The sequence below is a fragment of the Crassostrea angulata genome, chromosome 6, assembly GCF_025612915.1.
Source record: "Crassostrea angulata isolate pt1a10 chromosome 6, ASM2561291v2, whole genome shotgun sequence".
NCBI lineage: Eukaryota > Metazoa > Mollusca > Bivalvia > Ostreida > Ostreidae > Magallana > Magallana angulata.
The window spans coordinates 60,589,381-60,611,808 of record NC_069116.1 but is presented as its reverse complement, the minus strand read 5'-3'; the positions used below and the strand labels follow the sequence as shown (position 1 = coordinate 60,611,808).

Genomic DNA, 22,428 nt, shown 5'->3' with positions numbered 1-22,428 from the left:
AAAATATATTTAGCAGCTGAAGGAGACATTAATTGTGTACCAAAATACGCACGTGTATTTTAAAGGCTTTAAATTTGAGACGGCGCTATAAGTCTTTGATAATTTAATATAAATAGTGAACCCCTACCTTAAATACTGTTGTAAATCTCCCATGTGATTGTTTTATCAGAATACATATCTCAAAGATTAAGTATACCCAAAATAAAAACATATATTCCCATATATATTATTTTATCAATGAACAGCTCGGGCTGTATTTTACATTGTCCTTTTTTTTTTACCAATAAGAGGTTTAAGGTGTTCCATGACGCCTCAGGCGTTGGTTTGACATTTCCGGCTTTTAAAGTGACTTTCTGATAAACTGTTTTCTAACTCAAAAGCGTATTTCCCTAAAGAGTTACATGAACATGGATGTATCGTGAAGATCGAGACAAAACCATCCGATAATGCAAGACGAAAATCTACAATCAGAGTCCTCTTGGTGTTAAGCATGAACTAAAATAAGGTAGGGAGTAACGGTTGTTCCCGTCCCTCTGTGAAACATCAATTGTTGCCGTACGCGTCTGACTCACATAAAACAAATGCAGCTTTATTAAGTTTTAATATAAAAACTTTTGAAACGTATACAATCATGTACCATAAATGCTTTTGTAACTTATGCAATGTGAATTAAGACTTTTCAGATTTAGAAAACATAGTTTTAAAACAGCGTTAATTATCTGGGAGAAGCGAACAACTTGATCCCGTTCCTTGCTCTCATGACCGCCGCCAGCAGTTTCTCGACCATGTGTGTTTTGTCGACAGAAAAGGTAAATCTAAATGATATATAGATACATAGATATATATTTACATCTACCAAATGAATTATTAATTCCTCTATTTCTAACGGAAACTTTTAGTAAATCCATAGCTCTATAGAAACAGCCAGACAAAAATCTACACGCCCCATTTATTGATTGGTCGAAATCTCCAGCGGCTAAAACTGATAAGATACTGACAGGACTGGAATTGACACGCCCTGTTAATTGATTTGTCGAAACCTACCGCGACCTAGGAAAAATCACGGACTGCACGAAATAATCATGATGGTCTTACAGCAGACGATTAGGCCGTTTCTCTCAATTAACGTACTTGTGTACATTAACAGTAGTTATGTACATTTGTAAATTTTACTAACTTTTCATAACCAATTTATTAATTTGTTAAAAGAAAGATGCTAATATGAACAATAGAATGCTTTCTTTGATGATTCATGCGGGTTTTAAAGGTAGCAATCATAGCAGAAAAAAATTACATAACGCGGATTATGTATTTTTTCTGCAATGTCGCTACCTTCATATCCCGAAGGGATCACCAAAGACAGCATTTTATTGTTAAAATAAATAACTGCACTACTACAGTCATGCATATCAAATAATCTATCGGACATTTAAGGCGCGGGGGGGGGGGTGTCAACAAATACCTAATATCAGATTTACCTAAAGTTTTTTAATATGAATTGGCTGTATCAAACTCATTTAAAAAACTTTTAAAAGTTTTAAACTTTGAGTGATATTCTGTATACAAAGATGTCTTTAAAGATGATCAATAAAGTCTACCCAAGACCACGAACACCCAGCTCTCATAAAAGAGATTACCTTTGTAAAAGCGTCGCCAATACCATCTTCTCTTCAGCCATTGCAAAGTTCTGTCCTATACAATTCCTGGATAAGAAAAAAAGAAACAAACAGACTGCATAGGACACGCCTTCTCCCAGTAGATTGCTCATTTTGAATTGTTCTTTTACTGTTTCATTTTTAAAAAAAATTCTTAGGAGGTTTAAGACACATCCATAGTGTTACATACTGTAAGTGTGTATTTTGTGTTATCGGGTATTTAGTGTGACCAGAGGTCACGTGTGAGTTTTGACTGGTTCTTGGAATTGCTGAGGAAAGCCGCGTGTGAGTCCGCGTGTGATAAACATTAGTTGTTTGAGCCAAGTGTGTCCGTCTGTCGGATATATCATCTTTGTCATACTTTGTATTTTCATCATTATTTTCATTTAATACATATTTTAATACACATCTGGAGTTATTCTTGGATCACAAGTCTTACAATACTTTCTTTCGAAAACAATAGTTAATATAGCCTTCTGCATATTTTATGCCCCCCTTCGAAGAAGGGAGGGCATATTGCTTTGTTGCTGTCAGTCGGTCGGTCTGTCGGTCGGTCGGTCGGTCGGTCCACCGACAGTTTCCGTTCATTTTCTTCGCAGAGGATGAACATATTGAAATGAAATTTGGTATACAGGTTTATCATGATAATATCTAGGTCAAGTTCGATATTAGGTACGATCGAGCAATTTTCGACAGAGTTATGGCCCTTGGACGTAGAAAAATTCTAGCTTTTTTTGCAGTTTCCGCTCATTGTCTTCGCAGAGGATGAACATATTGAAATGAACATTGGTATACAGGTTTATCATGATAATATCTAGGTCAAGTTTGATTTTCGATATTGGGTACGATCAAGCAATTTTCGACAGAGTTATGGCCCTTGGACGTAGAAAAATTCTAGGTTTTTGCAGTTTCCGCTCATTTTCTTCACAGGGGATAAACATATTGAAATGAAATTTGGTATACAGGTTTATCATGATAATATCTAGGTCAAGTTTGATTTTCGGTATGATAGAGCAATTTTCGACAGAGTTATAGCCCTTGGACGTAGAAAAATTCCAGTATTTGAAGTTTACGTTCATTTTCTTCGTGGATGTTTCCAAGGGAGGGGGGCATACATGTTTCACAAACATCTCTTTTTTCTTTTATACTTTTGGATGTCAAAAAGTTATACCAATATGTCAGCTACTGATCTGACAGCGAGTTTGAAACCTACTTGAGCCCTTACATACCGGTAAGAACTATATATGATAAGAGTTTGGCCCCCTTAATTCGCCATTTTTTAAGTGTTTCGGGAACAATAAAATGTTATGTTATTTTTTAGAAGAGTTGATATAAAATATATTTTGCATCTATTTATTTGATTTATTTGCACTCACTGGCAGTATATGACGTCAGAAGTGACCCCATTTCTATAATTCAATCAAAATCAGCCAAAAAATGACATTTTTCTTATCTATTTACGAATGGGAAATATGGAGCGCATGCTTGAACAAGGACAAATTTTTTGTCACTTATTAGTCTTGGCTAGATACATCTCTGATTAAAATATTTTATTTGTTCAAGAATGCGCTCTATGTTTTCGGAAGGAAAAACTGCTTGAAAACACGCTGTTTTACGCTAAAAATGCAAAAATGGCGGGAAAAGGTTGTCTTTACAATGTCATATTTCTAAATTGTAGGCACTTGAACCAAAATGAATATTATGTAAACACATCACATACATATCTGTACTAAGAAAACAAAGAATGATAGTAAAATGATGATGTTCATTTTAGGGGGCCATTTTAGGCCCTTATCATATATAGTCCTTTACTTTCTAAGAATTTTAAATTGAATATTTTGATCAAATTACATTTTGAACATGTTAAATCTACAATGTATTTTCCATTTAATCACACTGAGTTATTTAATTGTTTGAATCACACTTGGGGCAACATTTTTCTAACTTTATGTTCCGGAAAGAATTCAAGCTTATGAGAAACAATTTAACTTTGAATTAAACTGATAGCTACGTTTGTATATAATTTCACATCATAAAGTAGCGAGTACATATTAAAAAGGAAAATTCAATCATTATGTTGTGCGTCAAATGGAGCAAAACGCCGTAATAATTATACCTCGGTCCCGCAGAAAAAGGACAATATGCAAAGGGGTCCATCTTCCGTACATTTTCTTTGGAGAACCTTTCGGGTCTGAAATCCATATGGTCTTGTCCCCACACAGTGGGATTGTGATGCAGACAATAAATTGAAATTGTTAAACAACTTCCGGTTGGTATAACGTGGTTATCGACCTTAATTGGAGCTTGATTTTCTCTTAAGATCCCTGGTACAGGTGAGTGGAGACGCATTCCTTCTTTGATACATTGTGTGAGATACTCCAGTCTATCAAGGTCGTTCCTTGAATCAGAACAAGATGAATAATACACAATAACGTAAAAGGATAAGTCTAATGTTTCAGTAATAATCTGTAAGAATATTAAGTTCAATCATACCACTCAAGCTCTCCAGACTCTGTTTCACTGACCACTCTGTCGATTTCCTCCTGACATTTCATCTGATGTTCAGGATGTTCAGCCAATGAGTACAGAATCCACGAGATGGCGCTTGCTGTAGTATCATGACCTATATATGCAATGAGAAAATATAGACATTATCAAACAAAACCTTTCCATGACATTTTTTATAAAAATCATGTTCATCAACTTTTGACGTGTGTTTGCACTAAAAAAAAGTATGTCCCAATTTATTACTTCCTTCACTTCTTTGTGATTTTAATACAAATACACATACCTGTAAAAGAAGTACATGTACAGTTAAAATCGATGAAATGGAAAACATCCAAGATATCTTTATTAAAAAATCATCCCTTTTCACTCATTAAAGTTTACAGGAACGAAAACATTTCTTTACGGAGATTTATAATGGGAATTGTTTTCATCTTTTCTCCATTCAGAAGTACTCTGGACATCTCGCGCAATTTTTGGGAGTTGATTTTAAATCAACTCTCCAATGCAGTTACTCGGGCAAATCGAAAATGAAACAGTGTTTGGATCTAAGCACAAACTAACATCGCTGATAACATTTAGTCCTTGAAAATAATCGATAAATTCGATGTAATGTATTCTAAAACTTTGTTTTTCAAGGAAACTTATTTATAGATGCCTTGTAAATAGTCAAATTTTAAATGGTACGAACAATTTAGATATTTTTTGTAGTCGTATATTGTATGTATTCCTACGCCAGAGTTCAATATATCCGTAAATCTCCGACAAGCAGCGTAGATTAACGGAGACAGCCGAGCGTCTGGTTGAACGAGACTAGAGTTCAATATTGCTTGGATCCATACTATTTCATTACTGATACGTAGTTTGATGGAATTAATTCTTTGAATATTACACAACATGATTCATATGGGGTTTTTTGCGAAATTCTTGTCGGAGAATAATTCATATTTTAAAAAATGTGCATAATTCAAATACATATAGGAAACTACTTGCCATGCAAAATAATATATCGTTGATTCTAAAATAAATAACAATCGATAAATTCAACTCCCGTCAGTTCTTCAGTACTTTGATTAAACGTTATAATCTGGGCTGCAGTTTGAGCACAAAGATATTTATTATTATCATCAAAATATGAAGCTAATTAAAAGTGGTGGAAGCAAAAACTCGGGACAGAGTATAGTAATGTATTGTAAAATACTTCATGAAACTTAAGTTCACCTTCAAACAAAAAGGTATCCACCTCACTTCGAATATCCTCTATGGACATTCCTTGCCCATCCCCATCTTTGGCTGTTAACAAAATGTCCAGAAAGTCCAGGTATTTCCTTTCAGACAAATCTGCGTCTTCCTACAACAAATTTAATTTACTTCATAAGATATGAGAGTTGGTTTTCTTGAATCCACTAACGTTTATCATTTTATTTTTTACACATTTAGAAAAAAAAGACCACCAAAAACCTGACCAGAGCTCTCCGTCTCTTTGCAATAATGTCATCTGCTACGGTGTGTACATAATCACAATGACTTTTGAATTGTTTCCCCATTTTCGTATTGAAATAGAATAAGTCCGAATAAAGCCACGGACAGCTGAAACAGAGCCACAATTTGGATTTGGTTTATGCACAAATATTGTACGTTATTTTTTATTCATACAAAATTTATCACTATCACGTTCATATACATGTATTACGTTAATTTTTTCATGCAAAATCTATCTATATCACTTTTAAATGATTTAAATATATCCCATTTCCTATCTCTATGTTGATATCGAAACACTTACATGTTTCTAATGTATAGCGTCTAGATAGCAAATTTCTTACTCGTTATGAAACAGCTAGATTACATGCGAAACGCAGTTAACTGTCCCAAAAATCACCAATTTTCGATTTATGTCAATTGCGTGTCAAAAGTTGCAATAATGAATATATTTTCTATTCGTTACCTAAATTTTATATATTTTACAAGGATAGGTGAGAGGGATGTACAATTTTCATTTACTGATTATAGTGTAGGAAAAAAGGTTTTACTCACGTGTTTCTACGTGTCCATTCTGTGGCTATTTCATACACAGTGGTAACGTATCGGTTGTCGTTCCTGCAGAAAACAAATTCACTTTATAGCCGTACATGTAACTCAAACAGTAACCGAAAGCTTTTAAATGACAATGCTAGTCTTCTAAAAAAATCTGTGGGACGAATTCCAGACCTAAGGAGGTTCTGGCAGTCTGTCTCGTAGGAGAACGCGCACTGCAGAATGATGTCCAGTGTACAGCCGCTGACCAATCCAAACACTTCAGCGCTCTCCTTCCGGTCAGCGAACGTTTGAATGTTTTTCTAAAAGGCATTCAAAGCAATCAAATAATAGAAGAATTTAGACGTTTCTAGGATGTCTAAAACTATTATATATCTAAGTGAACAATATTTTTCTGTGACTTTGAAATTATAGACATTCGTAAACGTTATACCACTAGTTGATCAGCACAGGTCTTGTAGACTTTCACGTAAGGTTTCAGGATGTCAAAATGGAAGGCTGGAGTAAGCAGACGTCTGGAGCGCTTCCATTTGGCACCCCCCGCAATCAGGAGTCCCTCTCCTAACCATGGAATTCCATGTCTGTACGCCTGGCCGTATCCAACTGGTTTTGGATCTGAAATTAAATATGACCATATACAGTCAAGGAATCCCCGAGGCTGTCAACTATGTAGGATATTTGCATCATAAAAAACATAAAAAACACCTCTGTTGTTTACAAATCGACAATGTGATTTATATTGGTCTTTATATCCGTAGTTCTAACTATCCGTACATGTTTAACGGTAATAACGCATGCACCCACCACCTACCACACACCCCCACCCCCTCCCCCCCCCCACACACTCCATTACCTGCCGTTCTCAGTATCTGTTTGAGACTATCAGGATGATTTAGTACCACCCTAACAGTTGCAGGTCCTATCCACAACAGAAACATGGTCGGATATTTCTCTGTCCATTCTATAATTTTGTCCAAGAAATGTTTACCGAGGTAGCCTTGATGTCTTATCTAAAATTTAAAATATAACTAAACTTATGACAAGAGGCATCAACATCAACCCATTTCTCTCTTAAAACTCGAATTGAATATTACTAAACTCCAGGTGGAAATATGTTTGTCGGTCCATTTGTTAAGATTAATTTTCTACTTGGCTCACATGATTGTGGTAAATGCTAGCTATAATGGTCCCTTGCCCTATCCGGGCCTCAGGATCACTGAGTAATTTCAGACTCAAGTCAATATTTCAGTCAGTCATAAAATGATTATTGCGTGGACCCTGAGGTCCACGCAGAAAATATATAAGCGAGGTTAAACCGAATGCTATGGGGAAAATTCAGCCTGCGCATGAGTTAGCCTTGTTCCTGTGCGTAATGGGTAGCTCAGGGAACCAGGCAAGCACACGTTTATCTGAATCGGGATCGGGATTATATGCCATATGCACACATAAGTTCAAAGGCGCTGTAATTGTAAAGTTGTCGGTAAACAGTACAAAAACAAAGTATTCCTTTCAAAGAAATGATAGGCATGTGATATGAATTGTCAGTATTATGAAATAAGTTAATGTTATACTGAAACTACTACATGCATCAAATAGCATATTTGCAATTTTTTGTTGTTTTCCGAATATTGGAGGAATTAAACGACCCCCCGTTCCATGCACGATTTAGGATTTTCATGATTTTGATAATTTCCTTTTTTTCTTGCATGATTAAATTTATAGTCACATACCTAACAAATTTGATATTTCCATTTAAAAAACGATCATTAATGTATATCTACTCCTTAATAAAAAAAAAAAGGGTGTTTTCTCTAAAAAGTTTCAGGCACTATTTTTTTGTCATGGAAGCTAACTAAATAACACGTTTTAAATATGGCTGTTCCATTATGTTTCATATCCCTGATTAATAGCGCTAATAATGCCTTTTTAGCGGCGATACATAATATTTCATTCGAATAGACATCAGTTCGAAAATACCAATATAAGCATTGAATGCTTAATTGTATACACTCGAGAGCCCCAAATTCAAGTTCATATAGGTTTCTATGGAACGTCATAGCTGCCTTATGTAGCTATTTCATGTGAAGATAGTGCTTTATTATATGAAGATGGTACTTTATTATATGAAGATAGTGCTTTATTATATGAAAATAGTGCGTTTTTATGTGAAGATGGTGCCTTATTTTATGATCTTTAAAAAAAAGCACCATCTTCATATAATAAAGCACCATCTTCATAAATGTATAATAAAGCACCCTCTTCACATGAAATAACCACATCATAATATAATAAAGCACCACCTTCATAAAATAAAGCACCATCTTCATATAGTAAAGCACCACCTTCAAATAATAAAGCACCATCTTCATATAATAAAGCACCACCTTCATATAATAAAGCACCACCTTCATATGAAAGAACCACAGCATAATATGATATATAAAGCACCACCTTCATATGATAAAGCACAATCTTCATATAATAAAGCACCATCTTCATATGAAATAACCACAGCATAATATGAAAAAACACCGCACCTGTGTAAGCTAGGCTACTGAAGAATGTTTAGAACACTGTGCTGGATACATGTACGTAACAATGCCAGTGCCAAGCTATCATTTTTGCGCCCGCTTAATTAAAATGCAGTTTCGTAAAAATTCATAGATACATGTACCAATTTGCCATGAGAGTATATCACCACGTCTGTTTTTAGTGTACGTGTCTTACCTGACAGGTGCGATATCTACCTTTAGAAATTAATGTCCCATAAAAAAATATAATTTCTCCAGGAGAAATAATTTTTCTACAGGAAATAATAAAATTCCTATAGGATTTTCTAAAAATCCTATAGGAATTATAATTCCTACAGGAAAAAAGTATTTCCTACAGGAATTGATTTAGACAGGTAGTTTTTCTATAAAAAAAAAAAAAAAAAAGGTTTTTTCTTGTCGGATTTTAAAATCATATAGGAGTTTTGTTCAAATCCTATCAGAATTTAAATTCCTATGGGAATTTCTTTTATTCCGGTAGGAAATTACAATTATCCTATAGGAAAATTGTTTTTTCTATTGGAAAAATCATTTTCCTGTAGGAATTTATTTTCTAAATGTAAATATCTCACCTACCAGTTCAAAAAGTTATTTTATCAGAACTTGATCTGCACGCAATAACTACGAAGTTAAATGCTACAGGGAGGAAACAATGAGGGACCACAAATACATTAAGTGCTGACTTCCATGTACACGATTATAGCATACTTACATGTGGTAGGTGTCCCAGCAGCCAGTGTTTGTCGTAAATAGACTCCGGAAATCCCCAGAAAGTGTACTTAACTTTAATAATCTTTATAAACAGGTGCGTGATTACGAGAACAAGAATAGTGGAGGCGCCCAGAATAAAAATATCCGCCATTTTTGTTCTAGTGTGTGACCTTAAAAAAATGTGTGTTATCAGGCGCGTAGGCAGAATAGAAGGATAAATGGTTGGGGTCTGGGGGCCTATTGGGTCCAGGGAAGCTCCTGGGTTTTACCAAATTTATGTAAATTTCCTGCAAAAGAAATCATGCTGCATGTGTACATCCCTTTTCTTCAGCAAATACGAAGCAATGAAAAAAGTTTCCCAGGTGAATATGATACAACAAAGGAGTAATTTAAATACTAGTATCGTTATAATTCGTTATCATTGGATGATATTTTATAATATATTTATATATTTCTTAAGTGCATATGGCAAGGAATCCTGAGAAAGATGAGACTTTTTTAAATCTCTATATTGGTTATATCAGTAAAAGAAGATATATTTGTACAATCATCTAGTATAATATTTATTTTGTTTTACCTAATTTTTAGTTTTACCTCAGCGGAAATTTAAAATCTTGTATAGTCGTATCCTCTTAGTTACTTACTTTTTATAAGAATAGATAGTTTCCTTAATAAACAACATACCACGGATTAACTGTTGCAGTTTATTTCTACAAAACTTTCATTATCTTAAATTGTTGATGATTTTTTTGGCAATGATTTAATAAAAGACATTAAGTTTGATTGCACCTACTTGCTGAATATAGATTTGAATCGGAACAATATTAGAGACACAAAATAATGTGAAACAGGTAGAGCTGGATGGTTAATTCTTTATTCTTAAAATAATCTCTCTCTCTCTCTCTCTCTCATCTTTTTTTTTTGAGATTCCAAGTACTGCGAGAACTCATAGATAAGCGTGAACATACGGTATCGCCACATTGCCACTGATCTATAGCTTTCTTTCTTTTTTTAAATTTAATTATTGTCATATTTTTATGTAAATACAGTGTATACTATATAATTAAAATATTCTTAGCAATATAACTTGGAATATATCCTCGATCTTAAATTGATTTACATGTAATTGTCTTTAACTGATTAACAAGTTTTAATTGTCATTGAGTCCATGGACTCATTGACAATTAAAATTGTTGATTAGGTAAAGACATAATTTTAAGCATTTTAAAAAACTAAAACGACAACACGGAATTTTTCTCCTCAAAAGGGAGGCAGAAAAAGAGCTTTATATGTTTACTTGTTACAATTCTACATGTATCAGTACCCGCAACGTTATTTTTTACAAGATAAACGAAAGGATAGGATTCACGCACGATAGGATAGCATTAACGCACGATAGAACAGTATACACGCACGAAAGGATAGGATTAACGCACGATAGAACAGTATACACGCACGATATGATAGGATTGATACACGATAGGAAAGGGTAAACGATGTTCATGATAAACGTATGATCGCTTTATACGATATTTACGAACAAACTGATAATGGCAGAATTTGAGAGAGAACACGTACAAATAAAGAATTTCTTTTTAGTAACAATTGCCGAGTTGTTAATCATCGCTGCATCATTTATAGAATGTATAAAAATGACCAGTTAATTTTTTTCAAAAAGCCGATCGCCGCGAATATTTCAGCCCAAGATTAAATCTCTCGGAAAATAGCGGGTTTAATTATATAAATCCAACTCTTGTATAAAGTAAATATAAAAATCTTTCATAAGTACATTTCTTTCTGTATAAGAAAATAATGCATTAAAAACGAATTATTACAGATAAGTTAAAAAAAAAATATTTACGCAGATACACATTCTGCGTACGATTTGTTAACATTGTTTTCATTACCAATCACCCTAGCTGATTGTCGAGAACATTTCAGCCTGAAATCAAATATCACACGGAAAATAACGGGTTCAAAATACAACTCGGGTTTTAATTAAATATAAATTATATCATAAATAGTTTTGTTTCTGTAAAATATGATGCAACAAAATTATATTGCATAAAAGTTCATGTTTACGCAGGTATACAGTCTGCGTACGATTTAATATATTCGATATACAGGTAAATATGTTACCTGGTTCCTAAGAACTTCGTTTTTCATTTTCAATGTTAACAGATATGATTTACATATAATATTGGTTAATTTTGATCTAAAAAAAATAAAAATTAGTATCCTGACGGAATGTTGGATAGGGTTTTACAATTCTTGTTCGATAAATATTCGTATACGGCGCACCGAACGAGTTGCAACTTAGTAATAAATTTACTTGCTTATGAAAAGGCACGAAACGATTAACACGATAGGATGAACGGAAGAATTGTTGAAATTAAACGATAAACCTGATAGGATTCACGCACGATATAATAGGATTAACGCACGATAGAACAGTATACACGCACGATAGGATAGAATTAACGCACGATAAAACAGTATACACGCACGATACGATAGGATTGATACACGATACGATAGGATAGGATTTAAAAAAATAACGTTGCGGGTACTGTATACATGTGTACGTCCAAACACGCTTAAAATGATTATTGCGTGGACCCTGAGGTCCACGCAGAAAATATATAAGCGAGGTTAAACCGAATGCTATGGGGAAAATTCAGCCTGCGCATGAGTTAGCCTTGTTCCTGTGCGTAATGGGTAGCTCAGGGAACCAGGCAAGCACACGTTTATCTGATTTGGGATCGGGATTATATGCCATATGCACACATAAGTTCAAAGGCGCTGTAATTGTAAAGTTGTCGGTAAACAGTACAAAAACAAAGTATTCCTTTCAAAGAAATGATAGGCATGTGATATGAATTGTCAGTATTATGAAATAAGTTAATGTTATACTGAAACTACTACATGCATCAAATAGCATATTTGCAATTTTTTGTTGTTTTCCGAATATTGGAGGAATTAAACGACCCCCCGTTCCATGCACGATTTAGGATTTTCATGATTTTGATAATTTCCTTTTTTTCTTGCATGATTAAATTTATAGTCACATACCTAACAAATTTGATATTTCCATTTAAAAAACGATCATTAATGTATATCTACTCCTTAATAAAAAAAAAAAAAGGGTGTTTTCTCTAAAAAGTTTCAGGCACTATTTTTTTGTCATGGAAGCTAACTAAATAACACGTTTTAAATATGGCTGTTCCATTATGTTTCATATCCCTGATTAATAGCGCTAATAATGCCTTTTTAGCGGCGATACATAATATTTCATTCGAATAGACATCAGTTCGAAAATACCAATATAAGCATTGAATGCTTAATTGTATACACTCGAGAGCCCCAAATTCAAGTTCATATAGGTTTCTATGGAACGTCATAGCTGCCTTATGTAGCTATTTCATGTGAAGATAGTGCTTTATTATATGAAGATGGTACTTTATTATATGAAGATAGTGCTTTATTATATGAAAATAGTGCGTTTTTATGTGAAGATGGTGCCTTATTTTATGATCTTTAAAAAAAAGCACCATCTTCATATAATAAAGCACCATCTTCATAAATGTATAATAAAGCACCCTCTTCACATGAAATAACCACATCATAATATAATAAAGCACCACCTTCATAAAATAAAGCACCATCTTCATATAGTAAAGCACCACCTTCAAATAATAAAGCACCATCTTCATATAATAAAGCACCACCTTCATATAATAAAGCACCACCTTCATATGAAAGAACCACAGCATAATATGATATATAAAGCACCACCTTCATATGATAAAGCACAATCTTCATATAATAAAGCACCATCTTCATATGAAATAACCACAGCATAATATGAAAAAACACCGCACCTGTGTAAGCTAGGCTACTGAAGAATGTTTAGAACACTGTGCTGGATACATGTACGTAACAATGCCAGTGCCAAGCTATCATTTTTGCGCCCGCTTAATTAAAATGCAGTTTCGTAAAAATTCATAGATACATGTACCAATTTGCCATGAGAGTATATCACCACGTCTGTTTTTAGTGTACGTGTCTTACCTGACAGGTGCGATATCTACCTTTAGAAATTAATGTCCCATAAAAAAATATAATTTCTCCAGGAGAAATAATTTTTCTACAGGAAATAATAAAATTCCTATAGGATTTTCTAAAAATCCTATAGGAATTATAATTTCTACAGGAAAAAAGTATTTCCTACAGGAATTGATTTAGACAGGTAGTTTTTCTATAAAAAAAAAAAAAAGGTTTTTTCTTGTCGGATTTTAAAATCATATAGGAGTTTTGTTCAAATCCTATCAGAATTTAAATTCCTATGGGAATTTCTTTTATTCCGGTAGGATATTACAATTATCCTATAGGAAAATTGTTTTTTCTATTGGAAAAATCATTTTCCTGTAGGAATTTATTTTCTAAATGTAAATATCTCACCTACCAGTTCAAAAAGTTATTTTATCAGAACTTGATCTGCACGCAATAACTACGAAGTTAAATGCTACAGGGAGGAAACAATGAGGGACCACAAATACATTAAGTGCTGACTTCCATGTACACGATTATAGCATACTTACATGTGGTAGGTGTCCCAGCAGCCAGTGTTTGTCGTAAATAGACTCCGGAAATCCCCAGAAAGTGTACTTAACTTTAATAATCTTTATAAACAGGTGCGTGATTACGAGAACAAGAATAGTGGAGGCGCCCAGAATAAAAATATCCGCCATTTTTGTTCTAGTGTGTGACCTTAAAAAAATGTGTGTTATCAGGCGCGTAGGCAGAATAGAAGGATAAATGGTTGGGGTCTGGGGGCCTATTGGGTCCAGGGAAGCTCCTGGGTTTTACCAAATTTATGTCAATTTCCTGCAAAAGAAATCATGCTGCATGTGTACATCCCTTTTCTTCAGCAAATACGAAGCAATGAAAAAAGTTTCCCAGGTGAATATGATACAACAAAGGAGTAATTTAAATACTAGTATCGTTATAATTCGTTATCATTGGATGATATTTTATAATATATTTATATATTTCTTAAGTGCATATGGCAAGGAATCCTGAGAAAGATGAGACTTTTTTAAATCTCTATATTGGTTATATCAGTAAAAGAAGATATATTTGTACAATCATCTAGTATAATATTTATTTTGTTTTACCTAATTTTTAGTTTTACCTCAGCGGAAATTTAAAATCTTGTATAGTCGTATCCTCTCAGTTACTTACTTTTTATAAGAATAGATAGTTTCCTTAATAAACAACATACCACGGATTAACTGTTGCAGTTTATTTCTACAAAACTTTCATTATCTTAAATTGTTGATGATTTTTTTGGCAATGATTTAATAAAAGACATTAAGTTTGATTGCACCTACTTGCTGAATATAGATTTGAATCGGAACAATATTAGAGACACAAAATAATGTGAAACAGGTAGAGCTGGATGGTTAATTCTTTATTCTTAAAATAATCTCTCTCTCTCTCTCTCTCATCTTTTTTTTTGAGATTCCAAGTACTGCGAGAACTCATAGATAAGCGTGAACATACGGTATCGCCACATTGCCACTGATCTATAGCTTTCTTTCTTTTTTTAAATTTAATTATTGTCATATTTTTATGTAAATACAGTGTATACTATATAATTAAAATATTCTTAGCAATATAACTTGGAATATATCCTCGATCTTAAATTGATTTACATGTAATTGTCTTTAACTGATTAACAAGTTTTAATTGTCATTGAGTCCATGGACTCATTGACAATTAAAATTGTTGATTAGGTAAAGACATAATTTTAAGCATTTTAAAAAACTAAAACGACAACACGGAATTTTTCTCCTCAAAAGGGAGGCAGAAAAAGAGCTTTATATGTTTACTTGTTACAATTCTACATGTATCAGTACCCGCAACGTTATTTTTTACAAGATAAACGAAAGGATAGGATTCACGCACGATAGGATAGCATTAACGCACGATAGAACAGTATACACGCACGAAAGGATAGGATTAACGCACGATAGAACAGTATACACGCACGATATGATAGGATTGATACACGATAGGAAAGGATAAACGATGTTCATGATAAACGTATGATCGCTTTATACGATATTTACGAACAAACTGATAATGGCAGAATTTGAGAGAGAACACGTACAAATAAAGAATTTCTTTTTAGTAACAATTGCCGAGTTGTTAATCATCGCTGCATCATTTATAGAATGTATAAAAATGACCAGTTAATTTTTTTCAAAAAGCCGATCGCCGCGAATATTTCAGCCCAAGATTAAATCTCTCGGAAAATAGCGGTTTTAATTATATAAATCCAACTCTTGTATAAAGTAAATATAAAAATCTTTCATAAGTACATTTCTTTCTGTATAAGAAAATAATGCATTAAAAACGAATTATTACAGATAAGTTAAATAAATATTTACGCAGATACACATTCTGCGTACGATTTGTTAACATTGTTTTCATTACCAATCACCCTAGCTGATTGTCGAGAACATTTCAGCCTGAAATCAAATATCACACGGAAAATAACGGGTTCAAAATACAACTCGGGTTTTAATTAAATATAAATTATATCATAAATAGTTTTGTTTCTGTAAAATATGATGCAACAAAATTATATTGCATAAAAGTTCATGTTTACGCAGGTATACAGTCTGCGTACGATTTAATATATTCGATATACAGGTAAATATGTTACCTGGTTCCTAAGAACTTCATTTTCAATGTTAACAGATATGATTTACATATAATATTGGTTAATTTTGATCTAAAAAAAATAAAAATTAGTATCCTGACGGAATGTTGGATAGGGTTTTACAATTCTTGTTCGATAAATATTCGTATACGGCGCACCGAACGAGTTGCAACTTAGTAATAAATTTACTTGCTTATGAAAAGGCACGAAACGATTAACACGATAGGATGAACGGAAGAATTGTTGAAATTAAACGATAAACCTGATAGGATTCACGCACGATATAATAGGATTAACGCACGATAGAACAGTATACACGCACGATAGGATAGAATTAACGCACGATAAAACAGTATACACGCACGATACGATAGGATTGATACACGATACGATAGGATAGGATTTAAAAAAATAACGTTGCGGGTACTGTATACATGTGTACGTCCAAACACGCTTAACTTGTATTTAAATGCAGTTTTAAACATTAATATTGATAAATCAATATATTATTTTACATCAACCAAGTATCATGATCAACCGCCCTCTATTTCTTACGCAAATGATTGTAATTCGTAACTCTGTAGAAACTGACAGGACTGAAATCTTCCCGTTTATCGATAGGTCAAAACATTCAGCAACATAAGAAAAATCACTGCGCAAAATAATCATTTAAATGTCAGACACAAATTCCCATAGAAGACGATTTGGCCGTTTCTTATAGCTACATATAGGAAAATTCATTATTTACATGTAATGTGGAAGGGACTTCATGTTGTGTCGTATTATTCATCGAAATAAACAATAAATCAAGTATAATTTCAAAAATAGTTTCTTTCCCCACAGTATTATCTGACAGCTTAGCGCAGTGGTTAGAGCGCTCTCTACCGACCTGTATGTCAGGAGTTCGAATCCTGTTGGGATTTGTAAAATTTTTACCTTTTCAAAATTTTCTAATTTTGGTAGTGTTAACAGGGACCAACCTAGAGCAATCTTAGTTTAGGGAAAAAAAACGTATTTTTTTTGGTGAAATATTGTGTAAGGAAATTCTAAACCAGTAAAAGTATTTTAATTATAACGTTCTTTAATCCACATTAATATTGACAGGTGTTCCATACAACCGTAATTAAGGGGGTTGGAGAGTGGCTTTGAATTTCTCTCAGGTTGGGATACATAAATCCTGTAAGTTATTTTCCCTTTATTTATTTGATATAGATTATATTCAGTTATATATAGGCCTATAATGAAATATGTATTTATTTGTCATTCCAACACAATATTTAGGAAATTTTCTTCATCTCAGAAATTGAAAAGTCCCCAAAATAGTTGGGCCTTGGGATTTAGGAACGATAACTCTTACCTGAGGAACTTTCATACCAAATAACATTTTAAATTTTTTGTGTGTTTATTTGCAATAATTTTCATTCAATTTTTTATGTCACATTCATTGAAATACATTTTCTTATAACATCAAGCAGCTTTTTCAGATGATTTTTCAACAGAGTAAGAAGATATGAACAATTATGTTTTGGGGATATACTAAAATATTTGCAACATAAAATTTTTGAATATTATGAAATGTAATATTTTTTTATGTGTCTCAAGGAGATGTCCATCATATGACCAAAAAAATCGTTATATTTGTTGATTAAAAATTATTTTACAAAAACACGAAAAAACATTTTAAAAAATCTTTTAGTATCAATATCATCGTTTTAATATTTGATAAGTATATGTTTTGTGGTCTTCTATTGAAAATTGGAATAAACTGTGGGTGTATAGAGCCACCTTAAGTAAACACAGCATAAGAACAATCGCGCTCACGCTTACAACATTTTCTCTGTTGTCAAATACAACTCTATAACTTTTGAACCGTAAAGATAACAGTAACTGCAAATCCCGTGTCATGGATTTTAAAAGAAACTGGGCGCAAAAGATTATAAGTTTGCAGGAATCATCGACACGAATCAATATTGATTTAAATGTCTATAACCTCGAAAGTTTGAACAAAAATTAATTACTCAAACTTGAAAGTTGATGTACATGTCCATTCCGGCTATAAAGAAAAACCTCACAAACTTTCTAAAAATGTCAATGAGAGGGTAAACCGATATAATTAGTTATGTTGGAAATGTTAATTAATGTATTTTAATTCACTTATATCGTACATCTTATTAAACTAGTTATAAGAACAGAAAATAGTGTTCATGAATACGGCAAAAACCAATAAAGGGAAATTAAAATATACCGGTATTCCATAATTCAACATAATGTTACATTCAACATACATTTAAAAACAAAAAAGTTTTAAACAAAAATAAAAAAGTAGTCAACAGTAGGATTTGAACCCCAAACACTGCATGTTTGTATTCACTAATCCAGGACAAAACCATCGAGCCATGCGTGACTTCACAATTAATGTGCGGTATAAAGTGTTTTGAAACAACATTGCCATATCAATGGACTTTAATTGTTTTTATCCTCCAAATTTGTTTTTGGAATAGTACATAAATAGTCATCTCTGGGTCATCACTCCATCTTTTTTTTTTTTACAACATTTTCACTGTTAAAATATTTCATCTTTGCACGTTTCAAATTTGTGGAGAGAGGACCCAGAGACAATAAAATCATTTAAAAATAGATATAAATAAGTAGGATTTTGCATGAATTGCATCGTGTTGATATCTTTAGACCCATACTATAATAAAACCTATGGTGGAATAGATCTGCCATCACTTCTCTGATAATTATGTCGACTTGTCAGATCTTGATGTCCACTTGTCAGATAATTATGTGGACTTGTCAGATAATTATGTGAACTTGTCAGTTCTTTAAGTCGACTTGTCACTTATCCACGTGTTTAAACATTTAACACTTTAACCTTTCCACGCCCAATTTGTGCCATTAAGTTGAAATAATATTTTCTGGCAATTCGACATAAGGATCTGACAAATCGACATTAGCAAGTCGAAATAATTATTTGACAAGACGACCTAATATCTGACATGTCAACATCATTATCTGATACCTTGGCTTATAATATGAATGATAAATTTCTTTAAACTAGTGGCCATATTAACTTGTCAGATCTTTTTGTATACTCGTCAGATATTATTATGACAAGTTAATGGCAGTTAGTGGCACTAACACGCTTTAACAACAAAATATTGAGTTTCTAGTCAATATGGTTATTTTCTGACAAGTCAACATAAAGATCTGACAAGTTGACATAAATATCTGACAAGTCGACATAATCATCTGCCAAGTCGACATAACTATCTGACAAGTGGTGGCAGATCTATGCCACCAACCGTTTGCATTACAAACATGTTTTCTATACCCATTCCACGTCCAACAAAAACCAAATAGCGGTTAATATAATTCGAAAAATGTGCAAAATTATTTGATGAAATTTCCACTCTCCTTGTGCGCTCAGATTCCTGCCGAATCTATATCTTAAGCGCCCATTTTTTTTCTTACTTTATAGGTTCATGTTTTGGTGGTTTATTAAATGGCATGTTCAGGTATGATTTCACGCAACATGTATAAAACATGATTAATATATTTCTAAGCTATGTAAACAATGTTGATACAGTTATTAATATTGATTGGACGTATAGTACATGTATTTCAACTTTGATAACACGAAATACATGTGTCATGCTACATGCATCCTTCGGACTTGTGTTTATCAAGACACCACGCATTAAAATAAGACAGTACGGAAAACATATCCATTTACAGTGCGGTTACTTTCCTAGTTGAAGGTCGCTTGTCACCGGAAGTATTTCCAGTCTCGTTCTGGTTCCGGCGAAGTAAGTCCATCAACTCACGCTTTTCAAGTTCCAATCTCTCTGTGTCTTGTCGGCGCTTGACCTCCAGTTCCATCAGAAGCTTTATTTTTTGAGAAAGTCTAGAAACCTCGGTCTTTAACTCAACCACCTGAGCCTGCATGGAGGACTCTTTCTGTACCATGTGACACCTTTGAGTGTTCAGCCTCAGTTCCATTTCACGTTTCTGTTCGTCAATCTTACAGAACATCTCAGAGCGCAGGATATCAATGGCGGTTTTCAGCTCGTAGATACAGTTGTGTTCATTGTCGTCCCGTGTGACCATCAGTATGCCGCAGCCTTTCGGACATTCCTTGGCGCGAAACCCACAGTCCTCTAAATGCTTGGCCAGGTCTTCTCTTGACACAGAGAGAGGACAGTTACCATTTGGGCACTCAACCGAACCACGGGGGCACTCCGACTCGTGGGTCGCAAGGACCTCAAGCGAACTAACGTGACTGCAGCCCCGAGTCACATTAATACAACGAATTTGTAGGTTGTCCAGATCGTTCTTCATATAACGGAACAAAGGTTTAAGGTTCGAAAGCGGTAGGTTCTTCCTGTCTTCCGGGCACCTTGTTTCGTTTGCAAGCCATCCTTCGATGCACCTTCGACAGTACGCATGCTCGCAAGGTGCTTGGACTGGGTCTTCTAGGACATCGCGGCAAATACAACACAGAAGACCGTCGTTAACCTCCCCTAGGAAGCGCCCGAGGTCGAATCCCATTCCTACATATGGAACTTGTAAGAGAGAAGTCACAGAAAATTGCTTTTTTCTACGAAGTAGTCTATCTATAATCTATTCATAATATTGTTACTGGAGATTTTTGTCACTTTCTTGCGCGTGTAATATCAGAATGCATGTATTTATTACATACTTAGTAATAAATACAGATTTTTTGCATGTGTGATACAGATGACTTCACAAAACTCGTATCGACCTCCGGGGCGTATCACATCCCTTGCTTTTTTTCTTTTCGGTATTTGTGCGTGTTTACAGACGAAAAAAAAAAAATTGTTACAGTTGAAAATTTTAAGTGCAGTTGAAAACTTTAAATGTTAGTTAATGTTTTGAAGCAGTAAATTTTAAAAGCTGAGGAAATTCCGGTTCTGTAACTTTATGTTTGGTTAAATTAACCAGAGACATAACATTTATGTCTCTGATAAAACAATAAGATTTCATATTTTTAAATATTACACGTACAAAATAATTTCAAATAATACTAAGTATTTAAAATCAATTTGTTCAAGTTGATGTTTTTTTTATTAAATTTTATTACTAAGTATGTAATATATATAATAATAGATACCCTTTTTCCATTTCACAGCCTGTATTAGCCCTAGACCATTTGGGCTGATATTGGAGTCTCGGGCTGATACCAGCTGTGATATGGAAAAGGTAATGCATAATTCTCTGTGTATCACTAGTAGTAGTTTTATAAAATATGCAATATTTATCAAATATATTGAATATCTTTGCATTAAATTTCATCTCTTCATTATTAAGTTCACTTTAAAGTTTCACGCAGATAGAGCGGTACGGGATGCGGGGGGGGGGGGGGGGTACAACATTTCATATACTGTGTTGAGTTTGTATCGTATTTCTCCTTTTTCTTCTTGAGTGTTAAACTTTCTCCGTGAAGAATTAAACATTGACTGCTCCAAAAGATCTTTTTCTGCCCTCTGTCTCTTTCGTTCGTTCTCTCTCTCTCTCTCTCTCTCTCTCTCGCTCTCTCTCTCTAAAAGAGGGAGAAATGATTGACTCATTGAGTGTTGAGGACAAAAGTTCAACATATAATACACCACTTCACTACACAAGTACATCTGATCTGAGACGAATCCAATGTAATTATAGACGTTCTTACCAGATTAAGAAGGTTTGTATTTGGCCTCTTGTCATCTGTATCCGTCCGCGTGCTTGGGATAGTCCCAGAACCAGCCTCAATGTCCTTATTATTGTATCACTTTAAATATTTCTTTCCGTAAAAATCACCAAATTCTCTCTGGGAAAGTTGATCGATCGTAATGATATTACAGACTGATTTCTCCAAGCACCCAGATTTGATTTATAAACAAAGCGGGCTACACTCCGTGACTTTATTAAATGTTCCTAATCATAAACACTGGCCTTGGCTGGCTGTGTATGTATACAAAGACTGGGACATGTGCCAGGTCAATATGAATACTTTAACATTGTGTGTATACCGCTATCGAAACACAACAAAGACAACTGATACCGATCACATTTCCATACACGTAATGAGTGAATTCTATCTTACTTGGATGTGTTTAATTTCAAATTTGTAGAAAACGAGAATATATTACTCAAGACAACTTCAATGTTATTCCAAATGTCTACTTGAAAAGTTTTTATCTTTGTGTTTCAAATGAAAACTTCATTTAGAATTAATTGT

General features: G+C 33.7%; 2 protein-coding genes across 4 annotated transcripts; both read right to left on the bottom strand.

Moving 5' to 3' along the window:
• Positions 1-582: 582 nt before the first annotated feature.
• LOC128189425 (ultra-long-chain fatty acid omega-hydroxylase-like) lies at positions 583-22,124 on the bottom strand. Of its 3 annotated transcripts, none has more exons than XM_052861031.1 (11): positions 21,880-22,124; positions 7,051-7,207; positions 6,631-6,812; positions 6,372-6,499; positions 6,198-6,260; positions 5,627-5,750; positions 5,382-5,511; positions 4,149-4,278; positions 3,772-4,053; positions 1,638-1,703; positions 583-815 (listed from the first exon to the last, which is right to left on the bottom strand). In XM_052861031.1, the coding sequence occupies exons 2-11, from the start codon at positions 7,133-7,135 to the stop codon at positions 716-718; spliced, it is 1,290 nt and encodes a 429-aa protein (XP_052716991.1). In that variant the 5' UTR covers positions 7,136-7,207; positions 21,880-22,124; the 3' UTR covers positions 583-715. The 3 variants fall into 3 exon arrangements, with proteins under 3 accessions (XP_052716991.1, XP_052716990.1, XP_052716989.1); XM_052861030.1 differs by lacking the exon at positions 21,880-22,124 and adding an exon at positions 9,459-9,656 and having other exon boundaries at positions 5,409-5,511; XM_052861029.1 differs by lacking the exon at positions 21,880-22,124 and adding an exon at positions 9,459-9,655.
• On the bottom strand, positions 18,082-20,750 carry LOC128189427 (RING finger protein 151-like). The gene has a single exon (XM_052861034.1). The coding sequence runs from the start codon at positions 20,739-20,741 to the stop codon at positions 19,923-19,925; it is 819 nt and encodes a 272-aa protein (XP_052716994.1). The 5' UTR covers positions 20,742-20,750; the 3' UTR covers positions 18,082-19,922.
• Positions 22,125-22,428: the final 304 nt, after the last annotated feature.

Coding starts and splice junctions, on each gene's coding strand:
- LOC128189425 (XM_052861029.1), bottom strand. CDS start 9,608: ATGGCGGATATTTTTATTCTGGGCGCCTCCACTATTCTTGTTCTCGTA. Junction 5,512..5,626: donor CAAAGAGACGGAGAGCTCTG/GTCAGGTTTTTG, acceptor AATTTGTTGTAG/GAAGACGCAGATTTGTCTGA. Junction 4,054..4,148: donor GAGTCTGGAGAGCTTGAGTG/GTATGATTGAAC, acceptor TTCTGATTCAAG/GAACGACCTTGATAGACTGG.
- LOC128189427 (XM_052861034.1), bottom strand. CDS start 20,741: ATGGGATTCGACCTCGGGCGCTTCCTAGGGGAGGTTAACGACGGTCTT.